The sequence below is a fragment of the Passer montanus genome, unplaced genomic scaffold (genome assembly GCF_014805655.1).
Source record: "Passer montanus isolate IOZ18808 unplaced genomic scaffold, ASM1480565v1 scaffold34, whole genome shotgun sequence".
NCBI classification, from domain to species: domain Eukaryota; kingdom Metazoa; phylum Chordata; class Aves; order Passeriformes; family Passeridae; genus Passer; species Passer montanus.
This window is the reverse complement of record NW_024368152.1, coordinates 1,350,914-1,374,986: the sequence shown is the minus strand read 5'-3', so window position 1 is coordinate 1,374,986 and position 24,073 is coordinate 1,350,914. Positions and strand designations below refer to the sequence as shown.

At 34.9% G+C, this 24,073-nt stretch overlaps 1 protein-coding gene across 2 annotated transcripts in view; it reads right to left on the bottom strand.

Moving 5' to 3' along the window:
- CSMD1 (CUB and Sushi multiple domains 1) overlaps nt 1-24,073 on the bottom strand; it is a 1,056,650-nt gene that overhangs the window by 53,295 nt on the left and 979,282 nt on the right. For both annotated transcript variants that reach the window (XM_039715657.1, XM_039715658.1), the window contains exons 50-53: nt 20,749-20,934; nt 10,924-11,118; nt 8,713-8,886; nt 1,445-1,618 (exon numbers count right to left, since the gene is read on the bottom strand). In XM_039715657.1, coding sequence (XP_039571591.1) covers nt 1,445-1,618; nt 8,713-8,886; nt 10,924-11,118; nt 20,749-20,934 — 729 coding nt within the window. The remainder of the gene's footprint in view (nt 1-1,444; nt 1,619-8,712; nt 8,887-10,923; nt 11,119-20,748; nt 20,935-24,073) is intronic.

Genomic DNA, 24,073 nt, shown 5'->3' with positions numbered 1-24,073 from the left:
TACCTCTCAGAAATATGAGTCTCATTTTTATGGGAATTTCTTAAATAAATTAATCAAAGGAGGAAAGTCCCCTGGACTTTGAATGCTGACATAAACCCAATCATCTTATATGTTTTTTTTAGTATGGTAGTGTTCTAAGCAAAATAAAACCATGTTGCAATGGAAATCATTAGGCAAACTCTAATAACAGAAACTGATGCCAGTTCTTCTCATAATGGTAATGATAACATCCATATAAGAAGGAGCAGCCTCTTGCCCCTCACATGCCACACCCCTTTCAGCTTTGCCCCTTTCTTTGGATGGATTTTATTCACTGAACAATCAAATGAATGCACTAATAGCAACAATGCTATTTGTGACTCCTTTAATGAATAGAAATCAAGATTGATTGATTTCTTGAAGATATAAATAGGATTTTAAAAGGGCAATGATACTTGGCAGATATTTTCTGCCACTGTACACATGTACAAATTTTCATTTTACCCTAAGAAAGAAAATACTGAACATTTAGAAATTTGGTATTCATTGAACAGAAAAGCTGACCATCTCAATGACTCTCCCTGTGTAGACAATAGTTATGTCTGAATTGCAAACATCTTAAAAAATGCAACACTGAAATAGTTGATATAAATTCTCCATTAAAAATAAAAAAAATATTTATAAAAATGGGCCTCTTTATAAAATTGAAATTAAAAGGAAATAAAATCAACTACATAATAAAGTAGTAAAATAAAAACCGGAAAAATTTGACTTGACTGATTAAATGGCTGATGGTTCAGAAAATGTCAGATAATCTGCCACACAAATTAAGAAGGAACTAGAGAAGGAAAGACTCTGCAATTCTAGCACTTAATTATGGGATTTTCAAAAACAGATGAATTGAGAAAATATTAAAGGCTATAAAAAAGTTAACATCTCTTCTAACAGATGTAACACTATCCAATGCCATGCCTTAGCTTGCATTGGTAAGTCAACTTGAGGCCAATTTGCAAAAAGAGGCAGTCACCATCTGAAATGCACAGATGAACACTAGCCCAGCTTTGTCCTTTAAGCAATGAAAATATACAAAGGAATTTTTTACTCTTGGTGAAAAAAATACAGGAGAGGCTCAGCAAGCCCATACGTGCCGTAACAACTATGCCTGGACAAAGAGAAAGAGAAAGATTATGTTACACAGTTGCAACCAGCTATTCAAACTCCTTCAGTGCCTATTCCATCCCTGAAACAACATCCATTTCTGAAACAACAGATATCAAGAGTTACTGGAAATATTGAAAAGTCTGTGCTAGGTTAGAAACTGGATCATAACAACCCTTGTAAATGACAACAGGTCCAATAAATATCTGGTCTGAGCCCAAACAGTTTTGAGCATCCAATCCACTCTTAATATTTAATTACATTTAAAATAGTAGCAACAATTCAGTGAAAAATTAGTTGTACTTACGGACACAAACAGGTGTTTGTCCAGACCACTTGTGGTCCTGTAGGCAAATTCGGACAGATGTACCAACAAGTCGAAAGCCAGGATTACACTGGTAGACTACAGTGTCACGATAACTGAAACCATCTCCACTAATATGGCCATTTACAATTGGGTCTGGTGAGCCACAGTGACCAGCTGCAATAAAAGAGCAATCTATCAAAAACATGTGTTTACATAGAACTTGCTAAAATTTATAAGAAAAAAAACCCCAAAATTTCGACTTTCTTTTCAATGAACAGTGTATTTAGAGTCAGCTACTGCACTGTGCAGAACAAGTTCTCAGGTATAAGACCTTCAGATTATATTTCTTCTACTTCTCTGAAGGAGAAACTAATGAATTAGAGAAAGGAGAATTCTATGATGAAATAATAGTACGGGTTTGAGAGTAAAAGACCTCACACTTCTGTGGGGAAAAAGGCAACCTTACTAAGGCACTTCACCATAATAAAAATATAGAAGTAGGGTATTTTTGTTGGCACTGACCAAATGGCAAAGCAATATAAAGAAGAGCTTACTATAATTTTGACATGAATATAAATTTATAAACATTTTCCAGATAGAAGGCATGAACAGAAAGGAATGTCTGCCAGCGCTGTTTCCTCCTTATTTCAGCTGCTGTTAAAACATTACAGGATCCATTATTCCAGGATAATAGCAGTCTTCGCAGTCAGAAAGCCAAGTAATGATTTAATTTATTCTGGATTCTTCATTCTCTTTGAAAACACAGTTGCTGAGCAAAAAACTATTTCTCTTTACTGATTAAGGAGGAGAAAAAAGATTTTTTTTTTCTGGTGACACTGATTAATTATATCTGCAGTAATTTCATCTGAAACTTGTGCTAAGTCCTCATTTTGAGAGGTGAGGACTGGGACCTAAGGCTCAAGACTGCAGCTACAATGGGTTGTGTGTGTGTGTGTGATCACTTCTGTATCATGCAGGCTGTGTCCATCAGCAGCAACTTGTTTGAAACTTTTCTTTGGGATTCAGTCTTTCTAATAAAGCCCCTTTATTATGCTAGACATTATATTTCATTCACACCTAATGGTTCCTCTAAAACACTAGAAAGATTAAACATTCACCATTTGATTAGGTTTTTCATACACGCAGGATTATTATAAAAATTGTAATTGTAGGGTTCCTGATACCTCTAAGAAGACATTGTGGTATTATTCTGCAAATTTGAGGAAAAAAGTATGAATGCAAGTTTTTCAGTAATTATACCTCTACTTTTCCCCTTACAACAGAGAATATGGCAACAGAGGACATTGAAAGTATATTTTTTTCTCCTTGAAATGTGGAATGGAATAACTTATCTTATTTTTCTCAGTTCAAATTAGTAAACGATCCCTTCTACCCTTCTGTCTCCTCCAGCCTCACTCAGCCTCTTCTTGTTTAAAAGATATTCCAGCCCCTGGGCCTTTAATGTGTCCTTTCCCTGAACTTGCTTCATTTTGCAATATCTCTCTTGTATGGTGGAGGACACAAAAACTACACACAATTTTCCACATGAGTGCTGAAGAGGGAATAATGACCATGACCTGGTGACTATACTGGTGCTCATACACTCCAGTCTGATATTTTTACTGCAAGACCACACTTTTAACTCTTAGTCAGCCTCTCCACTCAGTCACCTGGGTGCTTTCTGTAAAGCTTGTTTTTACTCAGTCAGTTCCAAGAGTACTCACAAATGGCTTTATTCAAGGCAAAGTGCAGGATTCTGCAGGAATTTCTGCAGACAAAGTATTTGTCTTTCCTGAACTTTATGAGCTTCCTGTTTATGTGCCTCCAGATTCTAATGGTCCCTCTGTGTAGCAGTACTAGAATCCACACATCAACTGTTCTCCCATCATTTCGCATCACCCTCAAACTTGCTGCAGCTGCATCCCAGTTTGTTATCCAGTGATGGATAGAGCTGGATAGTGTGGGCCTTCGTATTCATCCTCAGTATCCATTGGCTCCCAGTCACACTTGGAACCAAGAAACAATACCCCTAGAATTTACTGGTTCAATTAGTTTTCCATACATTTTGCAGTCCCCCCATCCAGTCCCTGTCGTCTCTATTTGGTTACAAGGATACAAGGGGAGACTGTTTCAAAAGATTTGCTAAACCACAAAGAGAAAGAAATCTACTGCTGAAATCTACATCTCATGAGACAGTCACTGGAAAAGGCAGCAAGATTATCAAGGTTTGCTTTTGATTCTTCCATCCTGCCTGCTCCCAATTATTTTCTTATTTTCCCTACGCCTAGAAATTAGTTCCTAATATTTTCTCCCTATTTTTTTCCAGGGAGTGAGGTGAAATAGAAAGGAATACATTTGGATTTTTTTCATTTTCTAGCTCTAAATAGCAAAGAATTGAAAAGCAGTAGCTGCACAGAAGACAAACACAGGACCACAGGGAATTTCAAGAAGAAAGATAAATGAAATGTGCCACCTGACATAAAGAAAAATATTATGCATTTCTCTAAAATGGAGATTTAACAAACTGCTGGATTTATTATGTGAGTAATTTCATTTACAGATCATTCCACCTACTGTATTTAATAATTTTTCAGGGAATTTTGACTCATTTAAATTAACTATTCCAAAATATCAAGAACTGAAAGAGCACTGCAATGACACAAAATGTATGTAATTTTCTCATCAACTAAAATTAAAGAAAATTAAGTCTGTGAGGGGATTTTTTAGTAAAATATGCCCTCAAGAATTTATAAAATTGTTCATAAGCATCAAGGTTGGTTCGGCAGTTTTATTCTACAACACCTGGAAAGCAAGATACAAATAATTCTATTTTAGTAAGAATTTCATTTTAGTAAGAATTTCAAATATAAGCGAATATCATAATATTATACTACAATTTACCTATGAGTTACCAATTAAAGGATTAGATATTTTACACAACCATAGTTCACAGCAGCGAATTTTCATACAGATAAATCTAAGGCATTGTATATATTAAATATATGTATTAAATATATGTATTTAAAAGATGGAATGGAGTAGATTATATTTAACTTTAGATTTTAAGTATGTCCTTGACTTATTTATGTGTAGTTCTGCACCTGAAAGGCATAAAAACACAGGGAAAAGTATCTTTTCAGGAAAACACACTGATCTACAATTAAGTACCACTGATTTTGCAGATGGAGTAAGGCAAATTTAAATGCTTCCAATTTGCCCTGTGCCCTATATGAACCTATGGTCAGCCATACACACAAAGCATGCACAAAAACACATTGGTTTTGTGACTTATAGTTGCAAATATTCTTGGAAGGAAAAAAGGGAAAAGAGACATATTATTAATGGTGTGAATGAGTGAAATTGAAAGAAATCTTGCATACCAATTCATATTTGTGCTTGTAAAACTAATAAAAAGAAATACATGTAATGCTAACAAACTGAATAGGTAGGTCTTAAATTGAGCCTTAGACTCATTAACTACAGCCCCTGATTTTAGCTTTATATGGAGACAAATAATAAGGAATTGACAAACCCTTTCTTAAGATACAGAAATTAGTGTATTCCTTTAACCTGAAATCATAAATTAATTTTACATATATCAGTAGGTAACATAAAGTGATATCTATTTTCATCTATAGCTCTCTTGAATTATATTCATGCAGGTACAGTGTAGATAAAAAGCATCTCTAACTCATTAAAATTCCTTTGAAATGGAAAGACTCATTCGGAGGTCCCTGCATGTTTGCCTTCTGATTTTCACAGGCTTCAGGTAAGTCTTAAAGGCACCTCTGAAATAAATTTGGGGCATTTTGTCCTTGAAATTTAGGAATATTTAATTAGCAGTATTCACATAATCTAACTTTAAAATGCAAGAATTTACCTCTTCTGAATTGCTCTCTGGAGGAGCCTACATAGTTCCATTGACCTTGGCTTGTATTCTTAATTGCATCTAAATTAAGTGTCTGAAGAACATGGTATTAATATACTTTATGTGGAAGCGTGTAAGAGAGACAGGAAGGAGCTTAGCAGCAGAAATAAAACTTTCTGCAGCATGCATAAGATAACTCAAATTTACTTTCACACCCAAAGCTGTATAATATTTTTAGCACCATAGAGCCTGTCTGATTTTGAAATAGCAAGGACTAAGTAATGATTAACCTGCCAGCTCTAAATGTGATCTTTTTTGTCTGGTGAGGTAGATCCATGCCTTTAACAGTTCTAAGCATGGGGCTTCATTCAACAATGAAATCAATCAAATAGGAACTGAAGTCCATCTAAGTTTCTAGAAAAAGAATAGAATTGGGAAGTATCATAAAGGAAGCAATGCTTTTACTAGAGTAATAGTTCTTGCAAGGGGTCCCATGTTCATTACAGGTGGGAAGAAATTCGTAAAAATAAATTAAAATGCAGAATGCAGATAATCAGGTGGGAAAAAAATTAAAAAGTTATTATTTATAAGGCGATATTAGAAATATACCAATTTCAATGGAATTTGTAAAGTCTGAGTTAGAAAAAATCCAGCACCAAATAATTCTTGGAGAAGAAAAGGACAACTTCATATAAATTTAGTTCAAGTTGCATATAGACATAACCTTTCCTAAATATGAGATCTAATAAACTTATTAACTGTTTCCCAAAGAGTTGAAAGTTTTAGTAGGTATCATTTCTAAACTGGCTTTCAGAATAGCTTTCAGAATAATTTTCAGTATACGGCTTACATATACATAGAGCGCATATATACATATATGTTATATATATACATAAGTAATGTACTGAAAATTCTCCATCTCTACACTATTTAAATCTAAGGTCATGACTACCATAGACATGTTATTTCTCAATAGACAGAAGAAAGAAAAAACTCTTTTCCAGCCTTTCATGAGCAAGAGTGATTTATAATAGTAACAGAATCCATTGAGACTTGTGTATTGTTTAGTTTGCATATGTTGGCAGCCAAATTATCCTGCATATAGCCTTTCAAAAAAGAAAAGTATAGTACATAAATACTAAACACTGTTATTATTGGTCAGATTATGAAGTGGTATTTCAGGTTATTCAAAATGAATGAATACTAATACATATCTTTATGCTTGAATTCATTACATGCAAGTGTCAGGCAATGCCCTGGCAATGAGTGGTGTAACACACTGGAAGAACCTACAGAGAAAATAGCTCTTTCTTTTGCAACAGAGTTTTAATGTTCAGAACGGAAGAAAGGGCTGTGGAAAACAATCTTGCACATACAAGTTTTGGGCTGTTGGGTCTTCACAGTTGCAGTTCCAACATATTAAAATGTCAGTCAGGCTCAGTCTAGGGATAACCTGACACTAGTAGATGGTTGATGTGTTTTTAGCTACAAAGCTTCTGTACACTTCCGCTGTGGAACTGATGAACTTACACACATGAAACAGTAATGCTGAATCATAACACTCCCCTAAGCAGCACCTCAGTGTGAATTCTTTTCCTAGGTAAAAAATGTTTATTTTAATTTACTGCTCTAAATATCAACAGAAGTAGCAACTGGTGTATTCTGCTTCTGCCTATATCCTATGCTTATGCTATCCTATGCTGATTTCCTGCATCAAAATGACATCTTTCTTAATACAGCATATTTAAAATTGAACAATTAGATGTGAAAATATATCAAGCCAGAGGAGTGTTCTTCATTATCATAAAATTTTCCAGAAACAACTGCATCTTGCTGGGAAGTCACTAATAATGAAGTGACATTTAGAAGTTAGATTAGTTCTGTGAGACAATGGTCACTACTTCTGACCACTCTGTGTCTTAAGAGACAACATACTGTAAAACTGTATTCAAAAAAATTGAACTACAAACATTCCTGTGGCAAAATGAAGGAGTTAATCAGGAATACTTAATGAAAGGCTATAAAAATCTTAATTCTGACCTGAATTACATGGTCTTGTGCTTCTTTTTTCTAAAAATATTCTGTCTTTATTTTTCTTTCTGCTGCAGCCTACTATCTGTGACAAACTGAGATGTTAATGGCTCAAACACTGCTAAGATCACTGTAGCACTTTGCCCACTATTCAAGCTGCATAAAGAAGCCATTGCTCATGGATGGTCACCAAACCTCCCCCCTCCACCAAATACGCCTCTACCAATTCCTGAAAATCTGGACATAAAGTTAAACCACCTGACGGGAGCTTGAGACGAGATAAAGATGCCCAATTAGCTCGGGTCTAAGAAGCCTGGGGAGAAGAATGTATCCAGAAAGCAAGCCAACTCAGCTAAAAATCAGCTCTGTCTGGGTCCAGCACAGGGAGGCCATAGCCCACAGATGCATTTCTGAGGCCTTCCACCAGGGGACTGCATATGATCCACAGTGTTGCAGCAGATCCACTGCAAAACTCCTCCACCACCCAGGAGAGGTGCTTGGACATTCCCACGTACACCTGAATATAAAGATAAGCATGGAACACTATGTGTTCTGCTAAAATGACAGAGTGAGGTACCAGAGAAGAAAGATGCTTTTTATGTGATGTTGAGCTGTGAAGAGAAAGCAGAATTCCTTCTTTCCTGAGACCAACTGAGTACATTCAACTATAAGGCAAGAAGAAACTTGCAAAAATGAGGCCAGACAAAGCAAACAAGAGATTCCAGAAATAAATATCCTGTTCACAACCAAGAATATACCCACTGCTGGGCCTCAAATGTTATTCAAAAAGAGAACCTTTTCCTTATGTCTGTATTAGCAGTTTAGCTAATATTTGCATATTACTAGAACCAATATGAGTGAATCTGAAGAGAGCAAGAGTTGGGGTGAGAATTCATGTCCAAACTATATCAGTCTCAGGGTTTGAAAGAGTCTTGGTTTTATTCCACATTTGACTGCCTTTTATCTGCTTCCCCTGACCAAATGGTCAATATGCTGAGTCCTCAATTGAAGTTGGTATGCATCAGGAGTAGTCCTAACTGAAGATTATCTTGAAGCTTAGTTTCATCACACACTCTGCCCCACAAAGAAGAATGTGAATGTGAATATGGGGGATTATTTGAGTCACTTAAAAATCATACTGGTTTAAAAAGCGTTACAACAACATAAAAGGTAATTTTATGTCTAATGGAAAAATATATGCTCGTAGAATAGCACAAAATCATATTCAGGACATAATATTTTCATATTTAAGGTACCTTTATTTTTCATTGATTCAAAAATGTTACTTGACAAGAGCCAAAATCCCGTTCTTGATACATTTAAGACAAAACAAAACAAAACAAAATGAACAAAATTTTGGGGGTTTTACCTAGGCATTGGGTTTCAGTACCACTCCAGAGACCATTTGCCAAGCATTCTCTCACGTGAGAACCCACTAATGTGTATCCTGTGTTACAAGTGAATATTGCAGTAGCTCCATATACTGTTAAGGTTCCAATCTTATTTCCATTTGGTGGAGATGGAAGACCACCACAGGAGATAACTAGAAAAAAAAAAAAAAAACAAAAAAAACAAAAACAGAACATACTGAAATATGAAAATGCTTTTCATTTTTTTCTTGAATGGAAGACAATTCCTCACTTTGTGTTTTCTTAAAAAGTAAATGGAATAGGAATAAATACAAGAGTTGTAATCCACAGAAAGTACTTAAAATTATGCTTGATATGGCAACATATGTTCTAAAACTAAAAATTCTTTGGGATACTTGCATATCTTGACAGCAGCCAATGCATATTTCTAGTTCCAGAACAAGGGAATTATATGAATTCCTGAGAAGGTTGTGGTTATATTCCATATGTACTTATCCATGGCTGCTCCTTAAATACACTTTCCCTGGCTGTTTTAAATGTTGTGTCAGTTTAAAGTATTATATTTTTTTTAACATTTAATGCTCTGAATTGTTATGATCTGTCTTTTTTCTTATTTCCCACTACTATTCATAAGCATATAGCATGTATGATTGTCTGCTTGCTAAAATAATAAATCATCTGGTTTTGCCAAGGACTAGATTTAACCAGTTACCAGAGAAACTTTCTGTAGCATCCGCTGCAACCCACAGCTATTGCACACCGCATGAAAAATTGTCCTTCAAGAATGTATCAAACTCTAATTTAATTAAAACCATTCTGTAATTTCTTTTGTTTCTAGAAGAGTATAGAAAAATACTGTAATTTAGAATGCAGACCAATGTCCTCAAGAGCTTCAACTGTATTTATACATTAGTATAAATCATATGTTTACTTTCAATGGCATCTTGATCACAACTAAACTTCCTACTTGAAATCCCAAGGTCCCACTCACGTATTTTAAACGTTCACTGTAGAAAACAACATGGAATTGGTTAGAACTTGTATAAAATCAAGTACCAGCTACCGTGCAGTTAACTAACTCAGTCATAATCAGAAAATTTATTATCATAGTTTCTTATGTACATAATGTGCCTAGAGATGAGTAAGACTAATTTTGACTACAATCAAGTCACATTAATGTAATTTGGGGATTAGCCTAACATTATAATTTCTAACTTTAATACTGAATATTTATTACATTAATGTAAAAAAAAAAAAATCAAACTTTTTGAAGAGGAAGTAAACTCCAGAAAAATACACTATAGTGTGTTTCTGGATCTTAATGATCCATGTCCAATGGATATATTACTGAATATCTCTTGGGGCATGAAGTTTGCTATAATTAAATCCAATTCAGTCCTCTAGTAGAGGGTAAAACAATGTATCTTTCTTATAAATTAATTAATATCTCTTCAGTCAGCAACTCCTTGTGTTTCTAATACTTTTCTTTTGGTTTATTGCATTTGATGTGGATCATCACATTTTCTACTCACATAAAATTTCTGTAATTGTAGAGGGTGGGGAAGAATTATCTTTTCAAAGACTTGTTAGCAGCTGAATAGTAGCTGGATATTAGGCAGCATATCAAAACTACATTTTTTAGTCTGTGTGTACAAAAAGAAAGGCACACAATTGCAGTTAACAGAATCTAAAAAATAACTTATTGTAAAAGAATAATTGTAATGTTGGAGAAATGTATACTACTACTGTAACCCTTGAAGTCTGTATTATTCCACTGATATTGCCAAGGTTCCCTAAAACCTTAAACATCCAAAGTCAGGATTGATGTAATTTATGGCATTTTTATATGGAGACACTATACAAGCTCATATGAATGTTTCTCCAACAGTATAGTTTTAATGCTTCACCCAAGAGGTCAAAGCAATATCATCTTCTAAAGTAATAATATTCTCTCCCAGTACTTTCTACATACTTATGCACCACCTAGTAGAATAAATACAAATTGATTTCTTGATGGTACATCATTGACTCTTGTATGAAACACATTGTACTTAATACCTAAGGAGCTGGTATTTCAAGTTAATGAAAATTTCACACTTTCTTACTTATTGGAATGTGAGAGCAAAATAGTTTATTAAAGCCTTCATTTATAAAAGAAAATATATGTATTAAAAAACATAGGATATTCTGTAAACAAGTATGTTCCTTACCCTTACAAGCTGGCCTTTCATTGCCTATGCTCCAGGTTCCATTAGGCCTGCACTGTATGAGTCTTTGACCCAATAAATAATATCCAGGACTGCAGCTGAGCATGACTTGAGCTCCATACTCATTCAATGACCCAGAAATCAGTCTCCAGACAACGTGTTCTGACAGAAGAGTCTCTATGCTGGGGCAGGTTACAGCTGTGAAGAAAGGAAAATTTACATATTAGAATTCAGCCCCAATATTTCTTTATAGCTGAATGTTTTGCCTTACTGGCAGATGTTTCACAAGTTAAGACTTAGAATACTATAGTCATCTTGGAAATACAAGTTCTAAGAAAAATCATTCCCATATAGTGAGTGTTACAAATTGAACTGGAGTTTGTGTATTTTCATTTACTGGATGTAGTGAAATAATGACATACAGTTATACTCTCTAATGAGATTTATTCAAAGATTTCAGAGACAAAACACATCACAGACTATGGTGGATGTAAAAGGGAAAGTAAATGTTGCTATGTAATGTTTGCAAATCTTGAAGTTCTTAGAACATTTTGCCATAAAAGCTGCTAGCACACATTGAAATGCTAATTACTATAAAACTATATATTGTGGGTATACAGGAAAATTATTTTATTCCACTTTAGAAGACTTTAAAAAAGTGATGATATTTGGAAGATTTTTAGAGTTTTCTTCAGTTCTGTTGTATTTTGTATTTTTTAAGAGAATGCAGTTACTGACTACAGACAAGAAGTACAGTTTACCTTCTTTTTTCAGTTTCAATTTGATGCTCTGCAATTTAAGTCCACAGAATTCTTAAAATATTTATGATATTGACAAGAATTCTATCTTAATGTACCTATGACTAGACTAGCATTATTAAAAGATTTATGACTATTTAAAATAACTATATTTTTTATCTTTTACCATGTTACTCAGAATTTCCCTGCTATAGAAAAAGTCTGGATGAATTGCTCACTGTTTATGTCACTAAGTAAGATTTACTAAGTGAATACTTTAGAAAAAACTACTAGCCCAGAAACAGTTGAGTAAAACTATACTTTCCAAGGAAAATCAACCAATCAACAAGAAGTAGCAGAAATTTAGTTTCTTCATATTTTGCTCAGTGGAAGACAAAAGCATGAGGAGGAAGTGTGTAAAAATCCCAAATGAAGAAATAAAAAGAAGAGCATGGTTCTCATTTATGCTACAATTAATTCATACCATGCCACCAGGAAAAAGACTAATAAGCTGGCAAAATAAATATGTAAATAAATAATTACACGTTCTGTAGACTTCACACTGAGAGATATAAAGAGGTTTTATTGCAAGTATGAATGTGTGATGGAACATGGCATATGAAGATTTGTAAGTATTTATAAATGAGAAATAATTTGAAGAACTTCCAAATGACAGATTATAGTGTTATATTGAGCTGAAATTGTAGAATATTTTCTTAGATTTTTTTTTATATCTTAGGAAGGATTGCCAGTGTACAATCACTTTGAAACTTAATAGGTCTTCACTTTGGCCTTTAACATAATATTTTGACTACTGAAGAATGGTATCCCAGGCAAATAGAGGACTTCCTACTTCCTAATTTAATTTATTTAGGTATTTATTAAACTGCATTTCTATGGAAAGATTATGAACAACCAACCAAGAAACATTTTTCCATACCTGTTAAATAAAATATGCATATTGAAGCATTCTTTCACATCTTGTAGTGAAAATCATATAAATCTTTCAGAAAATAAAATATGTCTAAATAAGGACTTAATGACTATCACCTTTGACATTTTTATCACTCCTCCTTTCAAACAATAGTTTTATTTGTTCTTTCAAATATGAAAGCAAGCTTCTTATTTAGTGAAATAGCAAAAATTTTAGTCTTAACTACAGGACATCTCAAGACAGGCTCAGCTATTTCAGAATATGTAAATGAGCTGCATAGATGCTACCTCTACGTACTGAGGTCAGTATGCAATTTATTCTTTCTTTATCTATAGCCACACTTAAATTTTCAAGCACACTTCACAAAAAATTATCACATTCTAATGCATAAATATACAATTCTAATTCAAGATGTTCCTCTATACAGAATATATGTCTAGGCTGTGTTGATGTAATAAACTAAACCTGCTGCTTAAAAAAATTAATTTTACGGGACTGATTTTGATTTATTAAATTCTTCATCCTTCAAGAAACAAAAAAGTGACTATTAACAGATGCTTGATTTTGTGCACATGGCTTGTGAATGAGTGCATCAAATTTTCTCTTATGGTCAGTTTCTTGGAAATTATGGTCTAGACACTATTTAAATTCTCATTTGCATACATGAAACTCTGTAAGGGATTATGTCAACTTCTTGCAGATGTGAAAACGTTCTGTTACTTCTCCAGACATTTTTAAATTAACTTGTATGAATAATATTTATTTACATGAAATACAGGTTCAGAAAACATAAATACAATTTGAAATAATGATTAAGATTATCTATTTTAATTACATGACAATCTCCATATATTGTTAATTCTGAACAGACTCTAAGCAGGGAATTAGTAATGATATATAATTACCATAAAAAAGAGTTGTTATGAAGCCCAAATAGGCAGATCTGTCAGGTCAACGTGTGGCTTTAAGGCTGGTGTAAGTGGAAAAATTTGGGGTTTGTTGTCCATGGGATGATCTACTTAACACCTGGTCTACTGACACCTGACAGAATGCACTTTTCTCAGAGGGGAAAAAAGAGCTGTAGCACAGGCCTAGTGGGGCTCACTGACAGAAGTTTAAAGTAGCTTGGAATGGGAAAAGGGAAAATACCAGGCTTGGCAGTGATGAGCAATTGTATGGTGTGCCAGAACTTTAGGAAAAAACCACTAATCCCTCAATCTGCTTCACAAGATGCTGGCTACAAAGTATCAGACTTAAATGTTTCTACGTATGCACACAGTATAAGTAAAACAAAATGAGCTCCAAGCTTTGCCCCAGTCCTGGTCTGATATCACTGGTGTAAATTAAACCCTGTGGGATGAGTCCTGTGACTGGAGTGCCCTCTTGGATGGTTACAAGCTCTTTAGGAAGGGTAAGGCATGGCAGAAAGGGCAACAGGTGGAGAGGGGATGACACTGATGTCCCAGAAGGGATAGAATAGATGGAGTTCTCTGTTGGCAATTGCTCAGCTGAGAGGTTCTGGATAAGAACTAAGGGACAAACCATTCATGTGAATGTCATTCCTACAGCTAGGAAGATGATGTCAACGATTTATATTTTGAGCAACTAAGGGACACTTCCAAATCAACTCCTCTTGTCGTTATGAGGGGACTTAAACTTTTCAAAAATTATCTGGGAGAACCACACAGCTAGTACAACCCAGTGCAGAAGATTCCTAAAAGTCCTGCAGGACAACTTTATAGAACAGATTCTAAGGGAGCTGGCTCAGAAAGATGCCCTCCTTGATCTACTGCTTGTCAACAGGCAGGATCTCACAAGTGAAGTGGAGGTTGGCGGCTGTCTTGGCTGCAGCAACGATAAAGTGCTGAGTTTAAAACTTCTGTTGACAGGAGGAAAAGTGCCAGCAAAACCCTGACTCTGGAATGAGGAGAATAGACTTCAAACTTCTCAGGGAACTAGTAAGTAAAATCCCCATGGAAAATATTTTTGCAGGTGTTGGGATCCATCTGTCATTTTTTAAGTATTGTCTCCCTAAGGGCACAGGAATGTTGAAAGTCAAGCAGGTGAGGCAAAGCCAAAAGGCTGGCTTGGCTGAACAGGGATCTCCTCTTGGAAGTAAGGCAAGGACTGTGGATACAAGATAAGGTATCATGGAAGAATACAGAGATGTTGCTTGCCACTGTAGGGAAAAAACTCATCTGGAGTTGAAGCTGGCCAAAAAAATGGTGGAGAATAAAAAGAGTTCTTTCAAATATATTAATGGCAAAAATCAGTGTAGAAATAACCTTGGCCCATTTCAAGATGAGGACGGTCACCTCACAAACAGGGACATGGACAAGGCAGATGTGCTTAATGCATTCTTTGTCTCTGCTTCGACATGGATGATGCACCAAGAGGGTCTCAGTGCCCTGAACTGGAGGACCATGACTATGAGAATGATCAAGTTCCAGTCATCCCTGAAATTATGTATGATCTGGTGCTCCAGCTGGATTCCTACAAATAGGATTCATCCAGAATACTAAAGAGCTTGGTTATGTCATTGCAAAACCTCTCTTGATGATTTTTGAGCAGTCTTGGGGATCTGGAGACATCCCAGCTGACTGGAAGCTGGAGAACATTGTCCCAGTTTTCAAGAAAGGCAAGAAGGAGGACCCCGGAAACTACAGGCCTATCAGTCTCACTTCAGTGAAAAATTTTACTCCTTCACTGCTCTAAATATCAAAAGTGAAAAATAATCTTAATGAAAAAGCTTATTTTGGGAAGTGTTAAAAAACACCTGAATCTTGCTCTTAAGTGTATCCTGAATATTTTGACTCTGAGTGCAATTATCTTTTTAAAAAAAAAAATAAATACTATGTTCATGATGAAAAATCTCACTTACAGGAACTTGCTATTTAGTATTACTTGCTATTATTATTTTCAAGGAGCACGTGATACTTAATTGCCATTCTTCAGCTGGTAGTTAACAACCACAAGAATAGGGAGAGGGCATTTTGGACTTACTATTTGGTAAACTTAATGCAGTAATGTGACCTACATTTTTCAAATATAACCTTTTGAATAACTTCAGTATTAACTTAAAAATAGGGACAACATTAATATGCACTGTATCTGAGATACTAGTGTGCTTTAAATTCACAAGTATTAGTAAAATTACAACACAGATTGAAACCAAGTAATCCCATACATTACAGAATCTATGTATAGAGACCTAAGAACAAAATAGGATCACTTAAGCAAGTTGATAGTCTCAGTATGCTGCTACAAAGGAAAAAAAATAAGCTGTTCGTGTTGGTCAGTATATTCAAACAGGAAAGGCTTCAAAACCTCAAAACAGATAAACAGAAGGATCATGTGGTATTAGCATCAGTCTGTCAATCCAGTCAGCTATATCAAGACAATCTGTTATCAGTCTAATATATCTGGACTAATTAAAAATTGCTAAATTTATTAACTGTTTTACTACAGTTCATTGAATAAGTACTCCATGTTACATACCAAATGCTGACAAAGTACTTCAAAAAATACTTACTGACCTTAGGATGTGTTAAAGAAAATGTGTATGATGTGCCGAATGTATTAGCAAATAAAAACCACTGGCACAATATTTACAATGAGTTGATGTGAATCTTTGCCTGTTTATCTTAGAAAATTTGGGGTTGCATTTTTACTACAACTAATGTTTTATTCCAGAACTACTTATGACTCTTAGTTTTATAACTGGATATTTTCCAAACATATTGAAAATTATTAAAAATGTTAATTTATAAACTTATAAATTATCAAATTTATAATTATTTTTCAATTTATTTCTAGAAAAAAATATATCTGAACCATCACTGTTACAGCTCAGCACACAACACCTTCAAAAAAACCCATCTACAGCAAAATCTTCAATATGAAGATTACTGAAAAGTGCCATTAGCTGTTTCTTAAAATATTTGATGTTAGATGAATTAGCATAAACCAGTCAAGGACCTGATTTAAATATTTTAATAAATGTATTAAAGGAATAGTGAAAAAAAGCAATGAAGTTACAGGGACTATCTCAGCCAATTAAAATGTTAGAAGAATGAACCATAAACTCAGTATTCTAGGTTATGCATCCACATACTTCTGTGAAAAGGAAAGCAGTAAGAGCAAAGGCCAGAGAGACATGGATTTGAAAAGTAAACAAATCAATGGATAATGGTGACCCTTTTGAAGTTCAATAAGGCCAAGTGCAAGGTCCTACCCATGGGTCAGGGCAATCTAAAACATGAGTACAGGCTAGGCACAAAATAAATTGAGAGGAGCCCTGAGGAGAAGGACTTGGGGTGTTGGTTGATGAGGAGCTTGACGTGAGCCAGAAATGTGCACTCGCAGTCCAGAAGGCAAACCGCATTCTGGGCTGCATTGAAAGAAGTGTGTCCAGTAGGCTGAGAGAGGTGATTTTACCTCTCTATTCTGCTCTTGTGAGACTCCACCTGGAACACTGTGTCCAGCTCCAGGGCCCCCAACAAAAGAAAGATGTGGACCTGTTGGAGTGAATCCAGAGAAGGCAAAAAAGATGGTAAATGGACTGAGCACCTCGATGATGACAGGCTGAGGGAGTTGGTATCATTCAGCCTGGAGAAAAGTAGGCTCCTGGGAGAGCTTAGAGTGGCTTTCCAGTGCCTAAGGGGGCTACATGAGAGATAGACTTTTCACAAGAGCATGTAGTGATAGGAAAAGGAGAATGGTTTCAAATTTAAAGACAGTAAGTTTAGATTAGAAATTCTTCATTATGAGGGTGGTGAGGCACTGGAACAGGTTTCCCAGAGAGGCTGGGAATGTCCCATTCCTGGAAGTGTTCAAAGCCAGGTTAGATGAGGCCATAAGCAACCTGGTCTAGTGGAAGGTTTTCCTGTTCATGGCAGGGGGCATTGGAACTAGATGATCTTTAATGCTCCTTCCAACCCTAATAATTCTCTGATTCTATGACTCTATGGAAGAGCAATAGAGAGGTCTCTTCCCTTCATCATGTTCTAGGGATCTCTATGAAAATAACTGAAGCAAGATACTTGTCATTCAATTAAGCTTTCTTAGTAGTTACATGTTGCTTTGTATTTTCTGTAATTAAATTCAGTAGCCTAATATCCATGATGCATATGTGTCTTGCTCTATGACCATCACAAATCATATTTTTCATGCTTCAAATCTGATGTAAATGCTTTTTACAAAAAGAAAAGCCTTTCAAATATCTGCCTCAGGCATGATATTATCAGAGATACTTTGCAAAACAAACTGCCCTGATTTCAACCTTCATTTTAATAGACATGGGAATAAAAACAGACTTATTTATTTACCATTTACCTTTCTGTGCTGTGTTTGCTTCCCATCAAATAAAGATGTTTCTGTTTCTGGAGATTAAGTACATCTTTCCTCACAGCAGCAATACTGAAAAAACTAGGTTGATATGCAAATTGTCTAAGCTCTCTGCACTTTGCAAGTAAGAAATCTTGGGTAACACATGCCTGCCTCTGAATAGCAATCCATTCTGAAAATATTGATTTTAAATTGTCATGTACATCACTAGTACTTTAATTTAGCACACCTAGATTTAGAAGTAATTGGATTCTTTTTCAAACAATAAATTTTTAGAAAACGAAAACAGAAGACAAGGAAGTGAAGAAAGTGTTATATATTTTGTTAGTTTATTATAAATACTAAACAATTTTTTTTAATGTTGAAAGCTGTGCTAAATGTTAGCAATTAAGCTTTATTTTAAAGGGTAGTCATTGTCTGATTAAGTTTGAACATCTCAATAATACAAGCTTTTTTATTTTCTTTTTATGTTTTTTTTTCACTGCAGATACAGTGTTATGAATTTAGTATATCTAATCCCAGACAGTTTATCTGGTCTCTTTCCTCAAAAAAGAAAAAAATCTGTTGACATTTTGCTGATTAATCATTCAAGTTATGTGCTTTGTACATTGTCAAATTTTTCTGAGAATGAGGCTCACTTCAATTCACTGGAGCACTGTCTTCCCTCTGTACATGGCTTGGAATTCATATCATGTCTGTGAGATCACAGCTGGTTTTCAATAATCCTCTTTATGTACTCTGTAGAATTGCTGTGTACAGTTTTAGGCACTGCCCTTCAAGAAAGGTGAAGATCAATTGGAGGTTGTCCAGAGGACAATAATGAGAATCACTGGTCCTAAAAGTAGGAAGGAAGAGTGAGAATGAATCACAAGATAGTTATCTCTACAGAAAAGGTGACTCAGTGCACTGGATTCAGGACTCAAGGTGTTGGCAGGGGTGAGTGAGCAGCTCCAGGGGAGGCCTTTATGAGGAGAGGCTGCTGGGCAAGTCAGTTCCAAAGGATCCACTGCAGAACACGGCTGAGCTCTGCAGCCATGATGGTAGCACCTCTGGGAAAAGGTGTTTAGGAAAGGGCAAAACTCTGCACAGGCAGAGAAAGCAGAAACAAAAAGAGTGAGAAACAGCAGAGGGAACACTAAGGTCACGTAAGAGGAATGCATTCCAGACAGAAATATCAGAGCTGGTGTTTTGCTACAGCCCAATGGAGAGGACCAGAGCAGATATCCAAACTGCAGCCCATACTGGAGCAGATGGATCGTACTTCTTGAAGAATCTGCAGCTGATGGAGGACCACACTAGAGCAAGCTTATCTTGAAGTTTAATAGCTCATAAAGAAGACACATGCTTGAGCCGAGGAAAAGTGCAAGGAGGAAGAAGAAGCAGAGAGAAGCCTTTAATAAGCTGACCACAACTCCCGTTCCTTATCCCCTAGCACTGGCTGGAATAAGGAAAAGAACTAACAGAATGAAGGTGACCCTGTGTCACAACCCTGGGAATAGAAGGAGGAAAGCATTGTTTGGATATTTTGCAACCTTTATTTTCCAAAGCTTATTTCACCTTATTTTAAATGGCAATGCATTAAATTAACTTTTTTCCAAGCTGAGTCCTCTCTCTGTCCTTATCTTGACCCATGAGAGTTTTTATCCCATTTTTTCCCATCTGGTTGAAAAGGGAAAGGGAGTGAACAGCTGGGTGAGGTATGACTTCTCACCTAGGATAACCCACTACATTGAAAAATAAGTTTTCAAACCATTAAGAAGAAGTATAAAGTAACTTCTATTTGTCCGCTGTGGAGACAAAATGAAACAAGGTCTTTACACTACAGAAAAACAGCCTCAGATTGTATATATACTGGGAAAAACTGCAAGGGTGGAAAGCAAATTACTGAAAGAGAGTATGCAGGAGGGTGTTCAAGATTAGGTTAAATGACTGTTAATCAAGGATGCCTAGAAATTCTCTCAAACTAACTTTCAAGAACATTTTCTAACAATTGTTTTCTATTAATTGATTCAAATAAATTGCTTTCAAAATCATCAAAATCATAACTTCACAATTATTGTATTTGCCTCATTTTACTATTTCTTTAAAAATTAGTTGAATTTTACTTGTTTGAAGAATTAAGGTGCATATCAAATTCAGAATCTGGAAGGCACATACATGTGCTGTTGATTAGATCAAAATTTGAAATTAACTCAAAATTTTTACACATAATATTATAGCAATTACTAACTTTGAGATTATATCCTAATCAGTATTTCAAGTCTTGTTGAAGTCAGGCTCATTTAATTATTGCTTTGATGCAGGACAGAGAGAAGCAGTGGCTGCCCAATGCAAACGAGAGGCTAAGCCTTATAGTAGACAAGTCTGCACTTGTCTACTATAAGGCTTGCTCCTGACAGGAGGCAGAAATGAAGAATGAAGGACTCTTATCCAGCTTAATCATCTACACTAATATTTTAAGAAATAATTTTTGCTTTTATTACTGTAGAATCTATATTAAAAAAATCCCAAAATATAATTGCTGATTGTAACTCATCATGGTGAAGGCATATTATTCATAATAAGAAAATATACAGGGAATTTAATTATCTAATGATTTCAATTCAGATGTTTTAAATAAGATAAAACAAAGATTTTTTTTTTAATTAAACAAATTTATAGGCCTCTTCTACTTTACTACATGCTAAATGATGATGCATTCCTGAATGGCCATTTCAGGGCATATGTATATGTAAAACCTAAACATCATCAGTTAAGAATTTCCTGAGAAAGTTCCGGAAAAATATTCTTTAGACATACATGCCCACTTACATTTGCAAACAGGCGGCCTCCCTTTGTTGCTCCATAATCCATCTTCTTGACACACTGCTGTTGCTTGCTGGCTAGATTCTAGCTTGAAGCCCTCATTACATTCATATATCAATCTACTGCCCAAAGTGAATTCATTACCTATAACTGAGCCATTCCCAGGGGACTCAGGAATGCCACAAGATACAGCTGAAAAGAAAGGAAAGAAAAATATGATGAATTGGAATTTTATCATATAAATCTTTAAAATATTGTCCCACCACTGAAATAAGAAACATAGATTAGTAATTTTGACATATCTCATTTATAACAATTGAAATTAATTTTGCATCATATTTGCAACAGTCTGAGAAATGCAACGGTATTTCAAACATTGATAAAAACTCATAAGTGAATCTAATACAGACAAACATTTTATAAATAATTATTTAATTCAATATAATCACTACAGAGAGAGATTTTTCAACATGGGCTATGGGCAATGTTTTATTGGCTAGAGAAAAAAATCAGAAGTGTCCAAAGAGATTTGGTCCAAGAAGCAAAGAACTGAAAAGATCTTAAATACTTTCTAGTAATCTGCTCCATTCTTTCGGGCTTTCTTTCAATCCTGCACTACTTCATTATAGTTCATATATTTCATGTTTGTCTGTTCTATGCATATAGAACTATATTGCTAAAGAATTTTAACATTTTTTGTCTGATGAGAAAAGCAACCAAATATATGACTAGACAGGGAAGTGTTCCACTTAAGGACATTATTCAGATATTTTAAAGCTTATTTACATATTTGACCAATTTATTTCAGAATTACAAATACTATGTGCATCTAGGCTTATCAATTTTCTACATAATGAAATTAATGATTAATTATTTTCACTTTTTTTTCCTTCTGAATTTAACTCCAAATGAATAGTTTTTCTTTCAAGATCACGGAGTTTAATTTGCTGTCAACTTAGTAAAGTTTGAGTAGCATCTAGGGTGGTTTTTTAGGCTTATATATTAATTTATTTAACCAGAGTTCCTTTAGCAGTATCTCATAATATACAATTTTCATTCAGAGTATAATTACAAAAATGTCTATTTCAGTCACTTTTAGGAAAGTTCTCCAAGTCAAGATTGCCTTCTCTCATCTGACTTCTCAGGTCCTTTGCTTTTGACAATATTTTTATTTTTAAATTTCTTTTAACGTTATGTTTATTTTAAGGTATTTATTCATGTACAGATATTAACTCTAGGTCCTTTAATAAGTTACTAAAGCTGGTAAAAATTTTTGTTTGCCCTACAGCTCTTCTGAAGGGAAAGTCATATTATCTTCTCTGAAAGGATGTTACTTTCTGCAAAATGACAACTTGGAGCAGACTATCTATCAAATTATTACAATGAATCTATTTCATGTGGTCATATAAACCAGTATGTGCATGTGTGTAGAGAATCACAAGCTACTCTGAGTTTGGCATCCAGTTTACTGCTCTGTAGTAAACACGCTGAAAGCTTTGATGCTTTCATTTTTAAATACTAAGCCATAAAAAGTGAAGTTTTACAAATGAAGGTATTTTTTTCCTTACATGCAGTCAATGGTAAGAAGCAATTCATTAGTTCAATATTTTTAAATAAAATTCAATAAATAAAATTCAAAAGATGAAATCAACAGTGTTTGTCTGAAATCTGTTTTAGTGGTGAAGATTAGTGTTTTTTTGGGTTTTTTAAATCTAGTTATTATCACTATTTACCCAATTCAATGTAAATTATTAATTTCAGAACACATCGTCATGGTGCCAGAAACACAATTCTCAAATTTCTTTTCAGTGTTTCCAAGCTGTCACATCTGATGAATTTAAATTAAATACAACACAGTACTTAGAAAACTATTACAATGAGGAGATATAACCATTATAAAATGATGAATGATTACTTCATTTCAATATTCCTTCCATCTGGAATTTGTCATATTGCTAACAGAATTAGAACAATAGGAATGTTCCACAGCCATTATAAAATGATGAATCATTACTTCAATATTCCTTCCGTCTGGAATTTGTCATATTGCTAACAGAATTAGAACAATAGGAATGTTCCAAAATAAGCTGCCTCCTTTATTACATAACTTGGCACTTTTTGTATCCTAACCAGAAATATTTTCCTGTTATCAAAACTGAGTATTTCTCTATCAGTGGGCAGGGGCTGAGCCCCTTGCCAGTGGAAGGAATAGCACTGGGACAGAAAAGGTAGACAGAAGTGATAAGGAAGGGGTTCTGGAAGTTCACTCTTAACTGCTCTGAGTCATGTAAGAGAAAGTGGAGAAAGGAAAGGAGAAAAGCAAGTTCTGCAGCTTCTGAGAGCATGTCTTTCTATTAGAAGTAATTTTCCACATGGTGACCACAGCAGGAGTGGTAGTTTTTCAGGTCTCTGGTGCACTCAACACAGTCAGCATAAGCATATCTAGTTACATGCTCTACATTCCCTAAAGATCAGCTGAATCCTTTACCTACAACTAGAACCAACTCTGATCTTCTGTCAGGCAAGCAATACTTGCAACATTTGTCTGCATGGTGAATTGATGGAAAGTTAAACTCACACTCTACTTTAGTACATCACAAAAATGTCAATGCATTTCAAGTTGTGGTTACTGTGAAGGATTTCAGTGTGCCCAATGTCTTGCACTGTGCCTCCACTCATCCTAACACATCTTACAGTTCTCTTCTGACTTGTGACAATGTGTCTGAATGCTTTTGGTTAAGATTTAACTTATTACATTTAACTGCTGATATTTTCAGGTCTCCTTTCTCATATCAAAACAGTAACCTCTGTGTTAAGTCTGCATACGTTTAATTGTATAAAACCAAAATCTCAAAACTATGATTCTATCCACCTATCCCATGTATGTGCCCATCTGCATATACAGGTGGACCTAATTTTATTTCCCTCTAAATACTCCAAACATGAAATAACTTCAAATACCTTAGTGAAGCAAGAAGCCTTTATTATGCCATTTGAAAATAAAACAAACAAAAAAAAACCCCCAACAAACCAATCCAGGTCTGTTTAGTTCATGGTAGAGCTAATAATTCTGTCAACATTTGTTCTTCACCTTTAGCAATAACCTTTCTAGAGACACACTGAAAAGTTCAAGACTGTGTAGCTCTTATGTGCAAGTTATTTTAAGGAACAAAAGATGTACCATGCCTGCTCACACACAGGTAGGCCTCTCAGTTATGTCAGGTCTGATGCAAGGTCCAGTATGCTAAAGCACCTCAAAATCTATGCTTAGCTGTCACACTTCAGCACTTTCATCCTCAGAGTGTACCTCAGCCATTAATGTGTCCATTCT